General features: G+C 39.6%; 1 protein-coding gene across 6 annotated transcripts in view; it reads right to left on the minus strand.

Annotated features, from left to right (window-relative positions):
* Window positions 1–22,636, minus strand: part of IMMT (inner membrane mitochondrial protein) — a 53,631-nt gene that overhangs the window by 19,370 nt on the left and 11,625 nt on the right. Inside the window, exons 2-7 of one of the 6 annotated variants that reach the window (XM_030827541.1) lie at window positions 18,256–18,329; window positions 16,380–16,566; window positions 10,657–10,768; window positions 8,237–8,338; window positions 7,784–7,876; window positions 3,514–3,650 (exon numbers count right to left, since the gene is read on the minus strand). In XM_030827541.1, the coding sequence (XP_030683401.1) occupies window positions 3,514–3,650; window positions 7,784–7,876; window positions 8,237–8,338; window positions 10,657–10,768; window positions 16,380–16,566; window positions 18,256–18,329 (705 nt within the window). Of the gene's footprint in view, window positions 1–3,513; window positions 3,651–7,783; window positions 7,880–8,236; window positions 8,375–10,656; window positions 10,769–16,379; window positions 16,567–18,255; window positions 18,330–22,636 lie in introns of all 6 variants that reach the window. The other 5 variants (XM_012502648.2, XM_012502647.2, XM_003268767.4 and 2 more) reach the window with 5 other exon arrangements.

Here is a 22,636-nt window from a genome sequence, read left to right on the forward strand (position 1 = left end):
GGGGGTGCAAGGTACCCAGAACACTCAGGGCCTAGACAGGGTGCAGTGGCTCATGCCTGTAATCCCAGCACTGTAGCAGGATCACTTAAGCCCAGTTGTTTGAGACCAGCCTGAACAACATAGTGAGACCCCATTTCAACAAAATAAAAAAAATAGCCAGGCATAGTGGCTCATGCCTGTGGTCCCAGCTACTTGAGGGGCTGATGTGGGAGGATCATTTGAGCCTGGGATGAGGCCACAGTGAGCTGTAATCACAGCACTACACTCCAGCCTGGGTGATACAGCAAGACTCTTGTCTCAAAAACAAAAAAAATTATGTGAAATAATAAACAAGATCTAGTGGAGAACTAATAAATACCCTATTTAGAAGTAGTGATGAGCATACATAACATTCAAGAGATCTGCAAGTAACTATAATGTGATCTGAAAACATCTGTGCTATTGGTGACATGGTCACAATACTGCTAAAATTACTGTGGTTTGTTGCCAATATTCATAGTTGAAGAAAATGGTTTTAAATTTCAACTTGAGGCTAGGGAAAATAAAGATGTTTCCCTCCTTCAAGTTCAATGAGCCCCTGAATTCTATCTACAGACTTAACTCCAGGTTAAGAGTCCATACATTTAGAAGAAATATTTGTAATTTTCTTCATGTATCGCTTTTTAAATGTTCTATGTAGCCGGGTGCAGTGGCTCACAACTGTAATCCCAGCAATTGGGGAGGCTGAGGTGAGCAGATCACCTGAGGTCAGGAGTTCAAGACCAGCCTGGCCAATATGGTGAAACCCTGTCTCTACTAAGATGGGTGTGGTGATGGGCGCCTGTAATCCCAGCTACTCGGGAGGCTGAGGTAGGAGAATCGCTCGAGCCTGGGAGGCAGAGGTTGCAGTGAGCCGAGATCACGCTATTGCACTCCAGCCTGGGCAACAAAGCAAGACTCCATCTCCAAAAAAAAAAAAAAAAAAAAAAAAAAAAGAATATTCTACGTAAAATTTTGCGAAGTATATCTTATGATGTGAAAAATGAAGTTGATGTTTCAGTGAATTCCCACTTTAGTCTTTTTTTTTTTTTTTTTTTGAGATGGAGTTTCATTCTTGTTGCCCAGGCTGGAGGCAATGGCTCGATCTTGGCTCACCACAACCTCCACCTCCCAGGTTCATGCGATTCTCCTGCGTCAGTCTCCCGAGTAGCTGGGATTACAGGCATGGGCCACCATGCCCAGCTAGTTTTATATTTTTAGTAGAAACGGGGTTTCTCCATGTTGGTCAGGCTGGTCTTGAACTCCTGACTTCAAATGATCCACCAACCTCAGCCTCCTACAGTGCTGGGATTATAGGCATGAGCCACCGCGCCTGGCCCACTTTAGTCATCTTGAAAATAAAATACATCAAGAATGTATACTGATTTGGGGCCAGGCATGGTGGCTTACGCCTATAATCCCAGCACTTTTGGGAGGTGGAGGCAGGTAGACCACTTGAGGTCATGAGTTTGAGACCAGCCTGGCCAACATAGTTAAACCCTCTCTGTACAAAAAATACAAAAATTAGCCAGGTGTGGTGGTGGGCACCTGTAATTTCAGCTACTTGAGAGGCTAAGGCAGGAGAATTGCTTGAACCTGGGAGGCAGAGGTTGCAGTGAGCAGAGATCACGCCACTGCACTCCAGCCTGGTGACAGAGCGAGACTCTGTCTCAAAAAAAAAAAAAAAAAAAAAAGAATGGATGCTGATTTGGGCCACATGAACTGACCCAAATAGAATTACAAAGCATGTAAATGCCAATGACATATCTGGGGGCCAAAATTTATCACCCTTGTTGAAGGTACTCCTGCTTACAGAGGTCCAAGGAAAACCTACCCTGTAAAAGACACAGATTCCCCTACAATCAAACTAAATCCTGGTATTACCAAATCCAACTCTTCACAAACACAGATTTGTGAAAGTTATTCAGTATATATTAGAAATTACATGTGCACCTGTAGCTTCTTGTACTAGAAAAAACAAAAGCTGGAATTCATTCTTAACATTTCAAAATGTGTTCATACATTTTTCTAATTATTTTGTACATTAGCTAATACTCTCATCTGTTAACTGCTACCACTGAATTATAAAATCTTGACTGCAATAGATTTTACACTGTCTAATCACCATGTGCTACACATTATGTGCGCTGGGAAGATGAAATACCACTTGTGTACCCTTATACCCAAGTAGTAACATGGCATTTAAAGCTTCTAATCTGTGTCCTTCTGAGGGATACTGGTCTACTTGGGTTTGAACCCAATACCCTTACATCACACAACTTCTAGCCTTCCCATATCGGTAACCAGCAAATTAAATTTCCTGGGTGGTTTCCACTTTGCTGACTGAACTCTGATATTTAAGTATTTTTCTTGGACTTTGAATAAAATGGAATTTTCCTTAAATTTTCAAAGGTTATAGTTTCTTGCTACTAACATCAGAGGTCTAATTAAACTCTTGTCATATAAGTACATATGACTGAAACAATGTAAAGTGTGTGTAAAATTTTTTTTAAAACTACAGTTATGATGGCAAAATAACTTTACTGACCATGTATGATACTGATCCTTAAGATTAATAATTTATGTATTTTACTTTAATTTACACCTTAAATGACTTGGAATAGAAATACATTTATACATACTGAATAACTTAATGTAATTATAAAATAATTTATTAGGTCCCAGTATTAAATTTTGAAAAATCAATGTTACTACTTCATTCTTTGAAGTGTTTAGCATAAATTAAATAATCATAAACATTTAAAATAGCAGGTGTTTCAGGGAACATGAGATCTCTCTATTATTTCTTAAAACTGCGTGTCAAGTTTGAAAAATATCTTAAAAAGTTTACCTATGGAAATAGCAATTTTAAAGCAAACAACAAAAATATTTAAGCACTATTAAAATATGAAAGCAAATCTGAACTAATTCTTGTGCTGCATCAGTGTTGTAAGATATAGTAAAGCACAATGTATAAAATTCATTCTAAAAAATTTAAAGGCTTTTTTCAGTTCGTTTTTTAAAGATAATTACTCTAAGGCCAAGCACAGTGGCTCATGCCTGTAATCCCAACATTTTGGGAGGCCGAAGCAGGTGGATCACTTGAGGTCAAGAGTTCCAGTCCAGCCTGGCCAAAATGGCAAACCCTGTCTTTACTAAAAGTACAAAAATTAGCCGGGCATGGTGGCAGGAGCCTGTAATCCCAGCTACTTGGGAGGCTAAGCCAGGAGAATCGCTTGAACCTGGGAGGTGGAGGTTGCAATGAGCCAAGATCGCAACACTGGACTCCAGCCCGGGCGACAGAGCAAGACTCCATCTCAAAACAATAACAAAAAAAGATTAATTATTCCAGACTATCTTCCCCAGTGAGAGAAAGCCTATATCATATGAAAGAAAGCAGTCTGTTAAATATTACACTTCTCTCCACCCTCGATTTTTCTTTTTGTCCTCCAAGTCATGACAGCCAAAACACTTCTAATCATTCATTGGGCTCACCTCAGAATTGTCCATGGCGGCTTTCAATATGTTGGAGTGTGCATTGACAGCCTGGACCGCAGCATTCTGAGCTGCAATAGTCTGCAGAGTGACACTTGCAGTTTGCCTCAGAGCATCTTCTAAGCTCTTGGCTAGAGCTTAAAAAAAAAAAAAAAAAAAAAAAAAAATGAACAGTTAAAAAACAAATCCCTACCCCCATAAATGACTTTACACTTTTGCTGTTCTCCTATTTAGTCTTCCATTGCATTTCCCAAAAAATTTAAAAAGGAACAAAATACATGAGACTCAAATTTAGGGAATCAAAGTTTTACTTAAAAGTATGGTAAAGGCCGGGCGCGGTGGCTCACGCCTGTAATCCCAGCACTTTGGCAGGCCGAGGCGGGAGGATCACAAGGTCAGGAGTTTGAGACCAACCTGACCAATGAGCTCCGTCTCTACTAAAAATACAAAAATTAGCCGGGCATAGTGGCGGGTGCCTGTAGTTCCAGCTACTCGGGAGGCTGAGGCAGGAGAATCGCTTGAACCCGGGAGGCGGAGCTTGCAGTGAGCCGAGATCACGCCACTGCACTCTAGCCCGGGCAACAGAGCGAGAGTCTCTCAAAAAAAAAAAAAAAAAAAAAAAAAAAGTATGGTAAAATACTGATAATTTAATCTGGATATCTATGAAGTTTTATTACACTTTTTTTTTTTTTTTGAGACAGAGTCTCGCTCTGTCGCCCAGGCTGGAGTGCAGTGGCGCGATCTCGGCTCACTGCAAGCTCCGCCTTCAGGGTTCACGCCATTCTCCTGCCTCGAGGCCTCCCGAGTAGATGGGATTACAGGCACCTACCACCACGCCCAGCTAATTTTTTTGTATTTTTTAGTAGAGACAGGGTTTCACCATGTTAGCCAGGATAGTCTCGATCTACTGACCTCGTGATCTGCCCTCCTTGGCCTCCCAAAGTGCTGGGATTACAGGCGTGAGCCACTGTGCCCGTTTTTTTTTTTTTTTTTTTTTTTTTTTTTTGAGAGGAAGTCCCACTCTATCGCCCAGGCTGGAGTGCAGTGGCACCATCTCAGTTCACTGCAACCTCCGCCTCCCGGGTTCAGGCGATTCTCCTGCCTCAGTCTCCTGAGTAGCTGGGACTACAGGTGCCTGCCACCACGCTTGGCTAATTTTTTTGTATTTTTAGTACAGACGGGGTTTCACCGTGTTAGCCAGGATGGTCTCTATCTCCTGACCTCGTGATCCGCCCACCTCAGCCTCTCAAAGTGCTGGGATTACAGGCATGAGCCACTGTGCCCAGCCTACTTTTTCTTTTCTGTATTATCTAAACTTTTTCAAAATAAAAAGTGTTTTGTTATTTTTTTTTTCAAAATTATTTAAAGAAGGGTAATGTATTTCAAATGGGAGAAACAAGGTTTAGGACACTATAGCCCCTTTTACATATTGTGGCTATAAACTCAACAAATCCATCAGCTTTCTTCATTTTAAACAACAATCATAACAGGGAAAAAGAGGTGCCCATTTCATCCCCTTAGCAAGAAGGAATACTCCTAGCAAAACACTTATATTGACAAGATACAAGAAAACAGACAAGAGAAAGAAAAAGACAAATAAGAAAACAAGTCAAAAAATACAAAACAAAACCCAAAGGCAACTTGAAATGGACAGTGTTCTTCCACAAAAGGACTCAAGAAATAGCAGACACCAATGTTCAAGAGGCTTCCACCTATTAAGATCACATTTCTATATGCTGTTTCGGGAATACCAAAAAGTAAAGCAAACAACAATTTTAGATAATTTACTAAAATGCAAAAATAAATGGTCATCTGAAGAAAGAAGGCTAGTAAGAATACTAATTTAATAATAAATGGGCCGGCACAGTGGCTCATGCCTGTAATCCCAGCACTTTGGGAGGCCGAGGCAGGCCTATCACCTGAGGTCAGGAGTTCGAGACTAGGCTGGCCAACATTGTGAAACCCTGTCTCTACTAAAAATACAAAAATTATCCAGGCATGGTGGCGGGTGCCTATAGTCCCAGGTACTCAGGAGGCTGAGGCAGGAAAATCACTTGAACCTGGGAGTCGGAGATTGTAGTGAGCCGATATTGCACCACTGCACTCCAGCCTGGGTGACAGAGTGAGACTGTCTCAAAACAAATAAATTAATTAAATAAATGATACCACATGACAAAAAATTAAAAATGTATTTGACAAGAGAAAAAAAGATGATTTTGAGCAAAAGAAGCATAAACTAGCAATGAACAAATGGAACCTGATGGACTACAAATGGTACCTCTGCAAGAAAGATAAAAGAAGAAAACTAATAAGGAGAAAATAAAAAGAAATTGACAGAAGTGATAGAAGTGAAACGAGAGCAGGGGATACAAAGAGAGAAAGGGGCAAGGGAGAGAAACCGTGGTATTTGGATCCCATGACATGCGTGAGTCAACAGTGGACATCAAGTACAGGTAGTTGTGAACCACTTTATGGAGGCCACAGAAAGTGGGCTGCTGGAAGGCATCTGCTGCTTCCAGCCCTCTTCAGAGGTCTAGTTACTGTCCTTTGATCCTTGATAAATATTTCACATGCAAACCCATGTGTGTACATTTTTAAAGTCAAGTTTGAGGGGGAATTAAGAGATGACAGATAAAATTCTGAAAGTTTTCACTTTGCCCAAAATGAAAGATGAGAGGAAACAGGCAAGGAAAAGAACAGCTGGAACAGCAGACATCTCCATCTTACATGTATAACTTAATTTCAAGGTGCCCAAGTGATAAAGAGAGAAAAGTGAAAAGTGAAGAAAAAATAGGACTAAAAGAAAAAAGAAGTAGGAAAAAAGAAATATTTCACTTAGTTAGAAGTCATTTATTAAATATTCTCAAATATTTGTAACACAATCAGAAGAATACAAAAAATCAAAACAAAAATCCAAATCCAAGTAGCAAAACTAATGCCATATGCACAGAATGACACCTATGCTATTCTAAGATACTTAGTTCCTCAGGGTAGGGCAGAACAAGCACATTACAAGGGAAACAGGAACAAAACAAATGACGAGGAGATCAAAAAACTATAAACAGCTGCCATGAGTACTTAACTCTCTGTCCAGCAAAAAGCTACATCCCACGACCTCCAGAGACATCAACATATTATAGCATAGTACAAAAAATTATGTTACATGTGCTTTAAGACAGAAAAATAAATTGATAAGTATCTATTATCTTTTTTAAACCATCGAAAAATTTAAGAATCCTGACCTACCGAGGACAGCAAAAATAGTAATAATGATAAAAAAAACTTGGCCAGGTGTGGTAGCTCATGCCTGTAATCCCAGCACTTTGGGAGGCCAAGGTGGGAGGATTTCTTGAGGCTAAGAGTCCAACACTACCCTGACCAACACAGTAAGAGCCCATCTCTTAAAAACAAACAAACAAAAAAAACAGAAAACTGAAACTTAAAAAGGAATATGCTTGTTAGCTGGAAACCAGCGATGTGTAGAACATTCCATGCCCCACCAGTGTCAGATAAAAGCACTACTAGAGTCCAGGGGCTAGATGATAAGGCAGTGTAAGCCATTCTGACTCCAACAAATAAATTTACAATTATTAATAAACAATTATTTATAAGCATAAATTAACAATTATTAATAAAAGACTCTTGGGGCTGGGTGCAAGGGCTCAGGCCTGTAATCCCAGCACTTTTGGAGTCCAAGGTGGGAGGATCACTTGAGCCCAGGAGTAGGAAACCAGTCTAGGCAACATAGTGAGATGCCTGTGTCTATAAAAAATTTTTTAAAAATTAGCTGGGTATGGTGGTACACGCCTGTAGTCCCAGCTACAGAGGAGGCTGAGGTGGGAGGATGGCTTTGGCCTGGGAGGTTGGCTTTGGCCTGGGAGGTTGAGGCTGCAGTGGACAGTGCCACCGCACTCCAGTCTGGGTGACAGAAAAGAGCCTGTCTCAAAAAATAAAGGACTTTTAGGCAAGCTGCTAAAACATAAATAATCAATTTCTGTTTCCCAGAGTATAAAGAATCTTTAGCGCTAACATAATCTTTAGTATTATTTGGAGTTTTCACCAAGTGTACACTAAGAATAGCGTTTGTCACTTAGGTAAAAGAAGTTTAGATGAAATGAAGGTAATGAATAAAGCAATGCCACTAAAAAACAACAGCAGCAACAAAAGAAACCACAACTAGCTGATAGATGACAAACTTGTGCTGATAGTTTAAGAAGAGAGCAACTGGGAGATGACCCAAAATCCTTAAGAAGCTGTCTGGTTTACATACACTCAATTTTAACTTGTTCTTGTTTTTCCTGTTGTGCAAGGCGAGCTGCAACTTCTTCAGGTGGTCGCTCCCTTATAGAAGATGAGGATGCTTCTTCTTGCAGCAAAAGTAAATAAGAGGAAATCAAATTTCAGCATAGAATTTTAATAGCTAACAGGGATATAAAAAAAGCATCGTTTGTACTGGCCAGTTATATCAATGCAGGGCATTTTTGTGGTAAGAATTCTAAAACCATATCATTACTCTTAATGATTCCAAAACGAAGAAATAGGAGTCAGCCTTTAATCTTATTGTTTAAAAAGATGCATTCGGACATTTAAATTTTAAAAATTTCCTAAGAAACTCTGAAGACCTGAACCCAGTGTAAATGTATATATACATAGTGTCTACGTGTTGCCTAGGCATTAAATAGTTCTGATGAGCATATCATATATAAAAGAACAAATAAATTACCTGAAAGTGCAGGTGTGGGTTTTCCTTCACCAATTTCAGGGTGATCAGTTTTTAAAGATTCCTCAGGCTGAACCGCAGGGGCTGGGACCGACAGGGTATCACCTGCTGCAGAAATAATTTGAGCCGCTTCTGTAGGTGCTATAAATGTATGTTACTCATGTTATTTATACTTTCCTGGGTTAACAGAGAAACACACAGAAATTTACTACCACCAGCACCCACTGTGTCTTTAAGACACAATATTTGTACTGCCACATGGTTGAATAACACAGAAACAGGGGCACTGTCCACTGCATATATAAACTCACACAAAATGGACAATGGTTGGGAAAGAACAAAAGAAAGAAGTCTTGTCTCCATCCACCTGCATTTTAACCATCATTATTCCAGGCAAGGTTTCTAATAATAATATTAACACACAAGAAGGGGACATTTACACAACACAGAAAAAGAGTAACAAAGGAAAAAGCCTGTTAATGATGAAGACAAAGGAAAGCAACTAAACAAAGAATATTTTTTAATTGCTTTGAAGAGTGGAAGACATGTGAGCAGGAAAAAGATTACAGTTTTAAACAAAAAGATGAAAGGTCACAGTGATCAAGAACAGAACTGAGTTAAAATACATATATATATATATTTTTTTTTTTTTTTGCACACTTTGGGAGGCCAAGACCAACCTGGCCAACACAGCAAGACCCCATCTCTATCAATCACTCAATCAATCTTTTGTGTGTGTAGTATTTTTTTTTTTTTTTTTGAGACAAGGTCTCACTCTGTTGCCCAGGCTGGAGTACAGTGGCACTATCATGGCTCACTGCAACCTCGACCTCCCAGGAACAAGCAATACTCCCACCTCAGCCTCTGGCACATAGCTGGGACTATACGTGTGTACCATCATACCTGGCTAATTTTTAAATTTTTTTGTAGAGACAGGGTCTCCCCTCTCTTGCCCAGGCTGGTCTCAAACTCCTAGGCTCAAGTGATCCTCCCTCCTCGGCCTCCCAAAGTGCTGGGATTACAGGTGTGAGCCACTGTGCCCGGCCTTGGTTTTAAAGTAACAGTCAATTATCAATCCCCTGGCTCAGCATTCTCTTCCCATCCCACCCAGAATATGAAACAATTTTTTTTTTTGTTTGAGACAGAGTCTTGCCCTGTCACCCAGGCTGGAGTGTAGGGGTGCAATCACAGCTCACTGCAGCCTCAACCTCCTGGGCTCAAGTGGTCCTCCCTCCCGAGTGCTGGGACTACAGGCATGCACCATCATCCCCAGCTAATTTTTAATTTTTTATAGAAACAGGATCTTGCTAAGTTTCCCAGGCTACTTTCAAACTCCTGGGCTTAGGTGATCCTCCTGCCTTGGCTTCCCAAAGTGCGGGATTACAGGCATGAGCCTATGTACCTGGCCTAAAATAAAATTCTTACAATGGCTTCCAAGGACTGCCACAATAAACTTTTTCCTCCCTCTCTGACCTCATTTGCTCCTGTTCTCCCCTTACTCAATTCACTCTAGCCTCATCTGCCCTTTGCTTGAATATGTCAAGCCTCTACACCAGCTAATCCTGATGCCTGGGATGCTTTTCCCCATCACTCTTTTACATGACTTACCCCCCTTATCTCTTTCTAATCTTTGCTCAGATAACCCCTTCCACATAAGGTATTCCTTACACATTCCATTTAAAACTGCAGTATTCCCTCCCACAATGTCTGACATCCTATACGTTTTACTTGTTTATTCCCTCTCCTCACCCAATCAAGAAATATTAGCTGAAAAATTTTTCTAACTGTTTTGTTCATGGCTATTTCCCCAGTGCTTACAAGAATGTCTAGCACAGAAAAGACAGTAAATATCTGCTGAATTAAAGAAAGTCAGGTGATTTAATCAAGGACAGACGCAACAAAGGAGAAACATAAGAAGTTCAAATGTATACTGAACAGGTTAGAGTTCAACAGGCAAGTGCTGTAAATTAGGGTGGGGTGACTGGTAGTTTCTGAAGTCAAAAAATATCTGCCGGGACTAGAGCAAGGCACTTTCATCATTAAGAAAGAAGAGAGGATAAAGAATTGGTGAAGAGGCCGGGCATGGTGGCTCACGCCTGTAATCCCAGCACTTTGGGAGGCCGAGGCGGGCAGATCACCTGAGAGCGGGAGTTTGACACCAGCCTGACCGACATGGAGAAACTCCGCCTCTACTAAAAATAGAAAATTAGCCAGGCGTGCTGGCACATGCCTGTAATCCCAGCTACTTGAGAGTCTGAGGCAGGAGAATCGCTTGAACCTGGGAGGTGGAGGCTGCGGTAAGCCGAGATTGTGCCATTGCACTCCAGCCTGGGCAACAAGAGCAAAACTCCATCTCAAAAAGAAAAGAATTGGTGAAGAGATTTACCTATAATTTTAAAAAGATGGTTCAAAATGTTAAGTACCTGTTGCTGAAGCTGGAGTATCTCCCTTTTGTTTTTGGAGTTGTGAGGCAGGCTGTTTAGATTCTTTCATTACTTCAGATACACTAGAGATTTTTAGTGGACCCGACTGAATCTTGGAAATAAAAAACATTTAACATTTCAGATACACTACTGTTTTTTAAAAGGGTACAGTAATTTGCAGTATTTCAAATGCCAAGTCTTTCAGGCTTTTAACATAAAGTTATCAACACTTTGTAACGAATATATTTTATTAAACATAGTTGAGAGAAACCACCATTACTAGAAAAGTGCAGTTCAAAAATTTCATTCCAAATGACCAGCCCATATTTTAATAGCAACAAAGATTTCTATTAGGGTGACCAATAAAGTCCATGACATATGATCTTCTCATTAAACACCATTCCTTGTACTTATACAGTATTAAGAAGACTATTATCATTTCCTTTCTAAATCAAATTATGATGTCTTCTGTATACATTCAGTTAGAAGCAAATGATTATTAAAGGCTCTGAGTAAAAATACAAATGAATTTTGTTTCTTTGATCTCCAGGATTCATGCAATTGCACAATAAGATATAAGATCAATTTGTAAGCAAGGCTTGCCTTCCTCTTTCCTAATTATTGCCTGCTCTAAGTTTAAGACACTGTTCATTTAAGAGGGCTGCCAGATATGTGACAGAGAAAATTACTTTTATTTTTATTTCCACTTACATTATTCCACTTTTTGCCCTAACTTGGCAGTAGGACTCAGATATCCCTAACATGACTACTTAAACACAACAGAGATGGTTCTGAACTTAGTCACTACCAGAAACCAGAATTATTTCCATTTTCATTAAAATATTATTTTTGAATGATGAAGACTGTTTACTGTAACAAGCAAAATAATACCAAGATATATCAGTGGCTTTAACTTGCCTCTTCACTGCTCCTTTCCCTTTCCACTCTCTTAGGTAGCCACTGCTAATAGCCTGGAATCTATCCTTCCACTCCTGAGCAAAAGCTCAAGTATATACACATAAACAATGTTTCACTTCCTTCAACAAACCAAAATAGGGTTATATTATACAAATTACCTTGTAACTTGCTCTTTTTTTCATTTAACACTCTATCATGGACATTCTCTTTCAGGTCAAGAAATTCTTTTTAGTTGCATAATATCCTCATATAACAATTTCCCATAATTTGGTCAACTTCTCCTCTACAGTCATTCAAATTGTTTCCTGTTTTGTTTTGTTTTGCTGCTACAAACAAAGCAACGAACATCCATCCCTGTCCATTTAAATGAAAAGCACCGTAGTGTGACATCTATGGGATAGTTTTCAGAAGAGGAATTGCTGGGTCAAAGGGGTTGTATATTTTTAACAGATGTTAACAGATCACTTTCACTTAAGGTTCTAGTGATTCACATTCCCACAATTAAAATGTGTGTGTGATCTATTTCCAAATTCAGTTGTTCTATTCCTCTAATTTCTTTTCCTGTGTCACAACCTTATTTTATTAAAGTAGCAGTATAAAAAAGTCTATCTAGAAAAGCACCCCTCCTCATCCCTTTTTCAAAATGCTCTTGAGTAGTCTTGTACATCATTAATTCCTCCATATAAATGTTAAAACTGTATTATCTGGTTCCTCACCATCTAGAAAAATTCATTCAAATTCTTACTAGATTTGTGTGCATAGACACACCATAAAAACATCATTTCTCTCTACATATACATTTCTCTCAAATATATATATATGTATGTCATATATATTTGGTACTATCTTAATGTAATTTAGTACTATCTTAATGTAATTTGGTACTATCTTGGTACTATCTTTAATGACATACATATATATTTGAGAGAAATGACATTTTTATGATAGGAAGTTCTATCCAGGAATGTAACAGTTGTAACCATTTAGGCAGGTGTTATTCCATGTCCATCAAAAAGATTTTATGCATGGACAGTAAATATAGAGATAATGTTATAACAAATCATGTTGCCACTAAAAAGGTTACTATGAAATAAAATGCACAGCAACAAGCCGACACGATGTTTAACAGTAGAGAGTGCTTGAATAAATGGTAAAAAAAAAAAAAAAAAAAAAAAAATAGAAATACTAACTGCTATTGTAATTCAGAGGTGAGAAAATTAACTTAGATCTATACAGTGAAGGATGCAGCCCTTGAAAAGAACATTAATGAGCAAAGGAAAGGAAGTCATTCTGGGTAGGAGACCATCCTGAAAAAAGTTGTACAAATGGAAGGGATCTTAGATGAGTTCTCTTTTTAAGCATGGCCCTTGGAACAGTGCCTGCAACACAATAATCACTTGATTAACATTGGTTGAATAAATGAATAAATGGAAAGCAAAGACATATTTGTAATGAAGGGCAACTGGTGTACAGCTAAGGGCTTATGTGCAGAACCCAGAGATAAGGCTGCAAAGGTAAACAAGTGCCAGATTGCCAAGGGTATTGAATGTCAACTTAAAAGCTAGCAAAGACCACAAACTACAGAAATAAAGGAGCCCAATGGCCAGTTCCTAGGCTGATATTTAAGCACTCCTGGCTTCATACTTATTCAGAAGGTAAGAAAGATTTCTCTAGTTTTTATATCCTGTGGTCTTCCGTCTTTTAAACAATACGAAATATCTGGAAGTACATTAATAGGTGTTAACATGAAAATATCATAGCACTGCTTTTAGAAGATTCTCTGGTATTAATATAAGGATGACCCAGATTCTGTTAGGAGGAGAGATCTAGGTGGGTAGAGACTGGGAGGAAGATGGGAAAGACTTTGTGCATGGAGAGCAACAGGACTAGTTCAGAAGACAATCTGTATATGAAGTGATAAAGGTCAGAATAGGGGTACAGATAGTGGTAATGCAAGAAGAAGATTAAACAAGATAGGAAAGCTAACAAAATATGGGCAACCTGTGAAGAATCTACGAATTCTGGCCTAGCTACACCTGACAACTTGGTACTATCTTTAATACAAAAAAGCAAATAAGGAGTAGTGTAAGTGTGGAGGTGGTGTAGTACAAACATGCTGAGCTATTAAGTAGAAATGTTCTCCAAGGTAGCTAAAGTGGAGTGAGGAGAGGCCAAGGCTATTTGGAGAGATAAAGGATTCATCTACAAAGAATGACATCTGAAGTCACATCAACTGAGAAAAGAACACTGCTCTGAATTTTTCAACCTTACTCCATGCTCCTAGAATAGCTTCCAGCTATTTCTCCTGGGTCATGCTGCTTAAAATAGATTCAAGATTTTAGAATAAATCCACAGGGTTCTGCTCCTTGACTTATGAAGCTACAAAATTATCTCCCTCAGCCAGTATGGACATTTTAAAGTCCATAGGGAAGAATAAATGATGTAGAAGACTAGTCAAAAACATTGTGAAAAAGTATGGTTGGGGTGGGTTACAGGGAGGAAATTAGATGACATTTATTTTTCCAAACATTAACTTTGCTATAGGATGGGTCTCTAGATCATGTTAGATACTGGACAGTAAGTCCACCCAGTTTCTGATCAGCCATGTCCAGCCTCCTAGCGTAAAGAAATGCCCAATACCAAAGAGCCAAAAATCCATGCTCTTTTACAGAATTTTTTTTTTTACGAGAAGCTGTGTGTGAATGAAGAAACATTTAAGATTAGAGTTTAAATATTTTTTTAGGCTGGGCACGGTGGCTCATGCCTGTAATCCCAGCACTTTGGGAGGCTGAGGCGGGCGGATCACCTGAGGTCAGGAGTTTAAGACCAGCCTGGCCAGCATGGTGAAACTCCATCTCTACTAAAAAATGCAAAAATTAGCTAGGCATGGTGGCGCACGCCTGTAGTCCCAGCTACTTGGGAGGCTGAAGCAGGAGAACTGCCAGAACCCAGGAGGCAGAAGTTGCAGTGATCCGAGATCGCGCCACTGCACTCCAGCCTGGGCGACAGAGCGAGACTCTGTCTCAAAAGAAAAAGAAAAGAAAAAAATTTTAAGGCTGGTGAGAAAAAAAGGAATACACACAAAGTTACAGGAACAGTACAAGATATCCTGTCAACTAACTAATCAGCATCTAGATGAAAATTCTGTGACTTTGTGTTATGGTCTAAAAGGAACCATTACTAACCATAATATGTGGTTTTATGTCATGACCATTCTGCACTTGTTTTTATAGTGTTCTAAGTAAGAGCTTGATAGCTGCAACAGTATGGGATAATATATAGATGTCCCCCTCAGTCCATAGGGAAACCATGGTTACCTCTGCCCAAGTATCTCCTCCATTTACCCTTGTGTGCAGCAGTTATTTTCTATGTGATATGTACTGAGAGCACTTATGGGACTCCAAAAGAATAATTATCCATCTGTACCAGCTACTATTAGTTCAATTTAAAGAAAACTGGCGGCCAGGCACGGTGGCTCATGCCTGTAATCCCAGCACTTTGGGAGGCAGAGGCGGGCGGATCATGAGGTCAGGATATCAAGATCATCCTGGCTAACACAGTGAAACCCCGTCTCTACTAAAAAAAACACAAAAAATTAGCCGGGCGTGGTGGCGAGTGTCTGTAAGCCCAGCTACTCGGGAGGCTGAGGCAGGAGAATGGCGTGAACCCAGGAGGGCCACTGCACTCCAGCCTGCGTGACAGAGCAAGACTCCGTCTCAAAAAAAAAAAAAAAAAAAAAACTGGCCAGGCACAGTGGCTCACACCTGTAATCCCAGCACTTTGGGAGGCCAAGGCAGGCGGATCACAGGTCAGGAGTTCAAGACCAGCCTGGCCAACATGGTAAAACCCCGTCTCTACTAAAAATACAAAAAATTAGCCGGGTGTGGTGGCACACACCTATAATCCCAGCTACTTGGAAGGCTGAGGCAGGAGAATCACTTGAACCCAGGAGGCGGAAGTTGCAGTGAGCCGAGATCACACCACTGTACTCCAGCCTGGGCGACAGAGCAAGACTCCGTCTTGAAAAAAAAAAAGAAAACATACATACATCTGGCAAGTTGCACTGCATACATACAAAACACAACTGGCTCTCCATATCTGTAGGTTCTACATCCATAGATTCAACCAACCACAGATTGAAAAAGTATATTTGTTTAAAAATTGTACCTGAGGCCAGGCATGGTGGCTTATGCCTGTAATCCCAGCACTTTGGGAGGCTGAGGCGGGCAGATCACCTGAGGTCAGGAGTTCGAGACCAGTCTGGCCAACATGGTGAACCCCATCTCTACTAAAAATACAAACAATTAGCCGGGCATGGTGGCAGTTGCCTGTAATCCCAGCTACTCGGGAGGCTGAGGCAGGAGAATCGCTTGAACCCAGGAGGCAGAGGTTGCAGTGAGCCGAGATCATACCACTACACTCCAGCCTGGTTAACAAGAGTGAAACTCCGTCTCAAAAAAAAACAAAAAAACTGCACCTGTACTGAACATGGACAGACTTTTTTTCTTGCCATCATTCCCTAAATAACACGGTATAACAAAAATTTAGACAGCATTTACATTGTATTAGATATTACATCTAATCTAGAGATGATTTAAAGTATATGGGAGGGTATACATAGGTTATATGCAAACACTGTAACATTTTATATCTGAGACTTGAGCATCCATGGGATTTTTGTATCCACGGGAGGTCCTGAACCTCTCCTTCAAGAATACCAAAAGACAACTGTATTTTCAACATGAAAACAACTTGCTTTTAAAGTATTTCATTGGATAAATTGAAATATTGTTTAAAACTCTTACCGATTTCTTTGGCAATGGAACATAAGCTGCAGGACCAAGAACCATCTCGAAGAGTTTGTCTGAGTAAGGTATGGTTTTCTCTACACTTTCCCGGAAATGGGAATCCCATTTGGCATATAGGATAGTGCCACCAATACCTCCACCAACAAACAAAAGGCCAGCTCCAGCAATTTTGCCAGTAGTCAACCTAAGTGAAAGAAACAGGAAATACATTTATATTTCTTGGTTCTCCTACACCTATTTTCCTATACCAAGGTAACCATCTCAAAGACCTCTAGCCTCTACTTATCTACCACTAATTCAGATCATAGCAGCCAAGTTTACCACCATATCTGCACATCACCTTTTCCTGATTTGTTTATAACATGTTGCCACCAAAAATTGTATTTATTCATTTTAGGAGGCCTCGGTAGAAGGGTTGCTTGAGCCCAGGAGTTCAAAACCACCCTAGGCACCATAGTAAGGCCCCATCTCTACCCACCACCCCCTGCCAAAAAAAATTAGACAGGTGTAGTAGCACGGGCCCCAGCTACTCAGGAGGCTGAGGTAGGAGGAATGCTTAAGACTGGGAGATCAAGGCTGCAGTGAGCCGTGATCATGCCACTGCACTCCAGCCTGGAGCAACAGAACAAGACCTTGTCTCAAAAAAAAAAAAAAAAAAAAGAAATAAAGTATGAATAACTAAAACTTTTTTAAATACAATATCTAGGAATCCACCCTTTAACTCAACATGTTCACAATCATGAGATTCTCTCTGAACCCAAACAAGAACTATCACTAACTTTCAAGGCTCCTCTTCCTCAATCAAACATTTCTATAAACACAATAAACTCTTTTTTTTTTTTTTTTTTTTTTTCTTGAGACAAAGTCTTGCTCTTGTCACTCAGGTTGGAGTGCAATGGCATGATCGTGGCTCACTGCAACCTCCACCTCCCGGGTTCAAGTGATTCTCCTGCCTCAGCCTCCCAAGTAGTTGGGATTACAGGCATGTGCCACTACACCTGGCTAATGTTTTTATTTTTAGTGGAGACGGGGTTTCGCCATGTTGGCCAGGCTAGTCTCAAACTCCTGACCGCAGGTGATCCACCCTCCTCGGCCTCCCAAAGTGCTGGGATTACAAGCGTGAGCCACCACGCCCGGCCTAAACACAATAAACTCTTTACAAAAGATAATAAAATACCAGCCGGGCATGGTGGCTCACACCTGTAATGCCAGCACTTTGAGAGGCCAAGGCGGACGGATCACCTGAGGTCAGGAGTTCGAGACCAGCCTGGACAACATGGCGAAACCACATCTCTACTAAAAATACAAAAATTAGTTGGGCATGGTGACATGCGCCTGTAGTCCCAGCTACAGGGGAGGCTGAGGCAGAAAAATCGCTTGAACCTGGGAGGTGGAGGTTGCAGTGAGCCAAGATCGAGCCACTGCACTCCAGCCTAGGCAACAGAGCGAGACTCTGTCTTTAAAAAAAAGAAAAAAAAATAGATAATAAAATGCCAAAAAAATTTAACACTAGCTTAAGTCACAACATGAAAAGCTAATAAAATGCCAAATAAATTTAACGCTTATTTAAGTTACAACACGCTGAGTTCTGGATATAAATCTATTTGCCGTAGAATGGTAGATTGCACATGCAAGGAGGGCTCTGCCTCGGATGCCATCCAATTACCAAAGAGCCAAAAGGTACATTATTAACAAATTTTTACCTACAAACAATGCTCCAGAAGGTACCCCAACAATGTTACAGCAAAGCTTCGGTGTATGTACCCCTTTAAAAAAAAAAGGTTTAGACAGCTATTCCCATATTCAAGGAAAACACACACTCCTTTAGCAGCACACGGTGACAAGCCTGGTTATAGTGAGACATACTACATACCCAGAGCTGCCTGTAGTAGAGTATCTGCGGCATGGTCGCAATGGACGGAGGACAAACTTCCCACAGAGGCAACTCTAAAGAAGGAAAACAGATCACAACCAATACAGTTAAAGGAAACTGGCAAGCTTTTAGGGTTGGTAATACAGAAATAACACTTTTATTAAAAATGTCTTCATTAAACAAAAAATTACTTTTTTTAGAAGTCAATTTATCATGAACCATATTTATAGATTCCTAAAAGCAGTGATGCTTCTTACACCCCAAGGCTCACATAAAATTACTAATATTAAAAAAAATTATCAGACTATGATCAATTAGCACCTTTAAATAAGTCTTAAGTATGCTAATTATTTCTTGAATACAATTGGTATTTGCTATATGTTTTCTTAATTGGCAAAAAAAAATCTATTTTTACTTTATAAGCTTAGTTTAGACATCTGAAAATCACCCACGAAGTCTAGCTAAAAACATGGCGTTAAAGGATACACACTCAAGGGACAGATCTAACCTCAGCTAACTGATCCAGAAAACCAGGTTTCTCATCTCTAAGCTAACTATGCAGCTGGTCAACTCCTAGAGGCATTCATTTAAAAGCTGATTTTTGGTTTATCTTAGCATATTGTTAGTCTAAAAGCCAACCATTTTAAGAAAAACATTTTAATTAATGTTGTAAATGCTCAAGTACACCTGTCCCCATATAACTAATCTATCCTTACATAAAAACAAATGATCAGGGCTATATGGTTTATGATTGGTTTTAGTAAGAGTAAAATACACCTAAATATTTCTTAATAATATGTGGATCCCCTAAATTAAGCAAATGAACAAGCATCTAAATACTACTGGGGAAGGTTTTCATAAACTTTAAACCATTCATACCTATCAATTTGAAAATTTACACTTATCAAATCCATAAAAGTATCTTTTTAAAAAATACTAGGAAAAATCAAACTGCAAGAGGAAAAATGCTTTTTCTAGGTTCTTTAATGAAATTGTATTTAACGAATATCAGAATAACACAAACTTCCTTTTAAAAGTTTCTATAGTTTTAGGAAAATATATCACATGATCATAGGACACATGAAATTAGAGTTATAATTTACACTCTACTGGCCAAAGCCTAGAGGTAAACAGCTAACTAATGCAGTAATACATTTAAAAAAAAAAAAAATCAGATGTTTTAAAATATGTAAAGCAGATACAACTGGTATTAAAAAGTATTTCAATTATTGACATGGTGGCTCATGCCTGTAATCCCAGCACTTTGGGAAGCTGGCGAGGGTGGGCGGTGCGGGGGGATTGCTTGAACCCAGGACGTCAAAACCAGCCTTGGCAACACGGCAAGAATTCCATCTCTACTACAAATACAAAAATTAGCCGGGTTTGGTGGCATGCACCTATAGTCCCAGCTACTTGGGAGGCTGAGGCATGAGAATCACTTGAGCCTGGGAGGTGGACCGGGTCTTGCTATGTTGACCAGGCTGGTCTCGAACTCCTGGTCTCAACCTATTCTCCTGCCACGGCCTCCCAAAGTGTTGGAATTACAGGCATCAACAACCACGCCCAGCATCAGTATTTTTAAATGTTTCTTTATCTACCTTCTATTTTCTTTTATCTTGATTCTCCATCCTCCCTTTGACAGAATGTATTTTGACTATAAGTTAAAACTTCCTAATACTAAATAAATTTAAAATCTGAGGTTTTAAATAATAATTTTAAAAGTTTAAATATGCATAGAGTAAAATCTCCCTCATACTTCTTTCCCCAGCCACCCCATGCTTGCCATAGGCAACTGACACTGTCAGTTTCTTATTTATCCAGAGACATTTTATGTATATTTATTCAAATGTGCATATTTTCCTGACTTTCCCCACCTTTACATAAATGATACCATAATATACATGCAGTTCTCTATTAAAGTTCAAGGACATATATTTTAAATCACTGTATATCAGTACGTGAAAAGCTTCCCAAGGGATTTCATGATTTGGTATTCCATTGTTACTTAATATTTAATTGTTAACCAGCCCCTATTGAGGGACACTGAGGTTTTTTCTAAATTTTTGTTAAAATAAATAATGCTACCTGAGTAACACTGTATACACAATTTTGGGTTTATTCTTAAAAGTAAAATTTGCCATGTTGATTAATACTGCCAAATTAGCCAAACTGCCCTCTAGTAATATGAAAGTATGTTTTCCCACATTTTCTCCAACACACTGTATTGTATCATTTTTTTTTTAATCATTGACAATCTGAGGGGTGAAAATACAGAAATAGAGTGTTTCAAGCATATAAATAATTTTTTTTAAGAGACTGAGTCTCGCTCTGTTGCCAAGGTTGTGGAATGCAGTGGTATGATCATAGCTCACTGTAACCTCTAACTCCCGGGCTCAAGTGATCCTCCAGCCTCAGGACCCTGAGTAGCTGGGACTACAGGCACATGCCCACCATACCCAGCTAATATTTTTGTTCTTGTTTTTTATAGAGCCAGGTCTGCTATGTTACCCAAGCTGGTTTTGAACTCCTGGCCTCAAGCAATCCTCCTACCTTGGCCTCTCAAAGCACTGAGTAATTTTTATTTACATAATTTATATATTAACACGTTTATTATTGTTAATATAATAATTATAATTACACTGCTATTTAATACCACTAAGTTTAGGGTGGTCTGTTACACAGCTACAGATAACCAAACATACGTTTATACCTCGAAGAGGGCTGCTACTGCAACAAAACAAACACGAGGTCATGACTTTGGGACTGGTGTTGGGGGCGGCAGAAGCTGGAAGAACCTTGAAGAGACTGTTAGCAGAAGCCTAATGGCCTTCACAGAGCCTGTTGGTGAGTGCTTAAAGAAAAGCGAGAAAAAAAAAGTTTTTGGAACCTGGAGGAAAAGATATTCTTGTTACGTAGTGACAGAAGTTTATCAAAACTGTCATCTGTAATGACAGACATGGAAAATAGAAAATTAAGCATAGCTATAGCTACATGTAATGAACTGATGTACTTGGCTAAAGAGTTCCAAGTAGGCCAGGCGCAGTGGCTTACGCCTGTAATCCCAGCACTTTGGGAGGCCAAGGCGGGCGGATCACAAGGTCATGATATTGAGACCATCCTGGTGAACATGGTGAAACCCCGTCTCTACTAAAAATACAAAAAATTAGCCAGGTGTGGTGGCGGGTGCCTGTAGTCCCAGCTACTCGGGAGGCTGAGGCAGGAGGATGGCGTGAACCCGGGAGGCAGAGCTTGCAGTGAGCCGAGATTGCACCAGCCTGGGTGACAGAGCCAGACTCTGTCTTTAAAAAAAAAAAAAAAAAGAGTTCCAAGTATAGTGTTCATCACAAGTGCTAACTGGTTTCTTTTAGCTGAGTATAATGACAGAGATGAGCATTAAAAAACAAAACAAAAGCCTGTTTCGCTTTCAAGCAAAATTTAAAGGAAATATAAAAGAGTCAGGATTTGGTAGGTTCAAAAATAAAACTGCTTATTGTTTTCAAATAGATTCTCAAATAGAGAAGGGCTTCAAGCCAAAGATCAAATCTAGTGTGTGACCAAAAGATACTTTGAGATCTCAAAAAGATCTAAGGAGGTGCCCCTCAGAGAGTCTTTTTTTTACCTTGAGGAAAAGGCCCTCTAAGAATCATAAGGATGTGTTTCCCAAATTCTATTAAAACAATAAGGTTACTCAGAACATTAAAGGTGTTACCTACAGCAGCCTCACAGGAAGCCCAAAATGGAGAAGGGCTTATCTTGGTAAGATGTGTATCATGCATCTAATGAAGAAAATCCCATTAAGAGTCACAGGAAACCCACAAACTTGTTGAGAATTGTCAATAAAAAACATGCTGGCTTAAAGTGAAAAAGAGGACAAAATGAAAAGAAGCTTCTGGACTCTTAAACTTCTACAGACAGGAAGTAGGCTGTGAAACAATTTAGCTGCAACAGGCGACATATTCTGGAAATGGAAGAATAATTCAAGTGTAAAACCAAGAGCCCAAAGGGTAGAACCAAGAGCTGAGGAGAATCATTCCCAAGCAGTAGGACTAAGCTCTCATTACGGAATTAGAAACATAGGGCCAGCTGAATTTTACACTTGTTATGGAATGGTGACTGCTGTGTGCCTCTTAGTTTCTGCCTTTTTGAACAGGAGTGTCTAGAGTGATTATTCTGTGCCTGTCATACCACCATATGCTGAATGTATGGGGAGCAGATAATTTGTCTCTTTAGTTTACAGGGCTTTAGATCACCAAGAAAAGTGTTTAGGAAGCTATACCCTAGGGACCACATTCAAGATGTCTTATCCATAGTAAGATCTGATTTAGATGACAAGATCTTGTTCCTAATGCTGATGCTTTGATGGCATTAGACTCTGGAGGGT

The sequence above is a fragment of the Nomascus leucogenys genome, chromosome 14 (assembly GCF_006542625.1).
Source record: "Nomascus leucogenys isolate Asia chromosome 14, Asia_NLE_v1, whole genome shotgun sequence".
NCBI lineage: Eukaryota > Metazoa > Chordata > Mammalia > Primates > Hylobatidae > Nomascus > Nomascus leucogenys.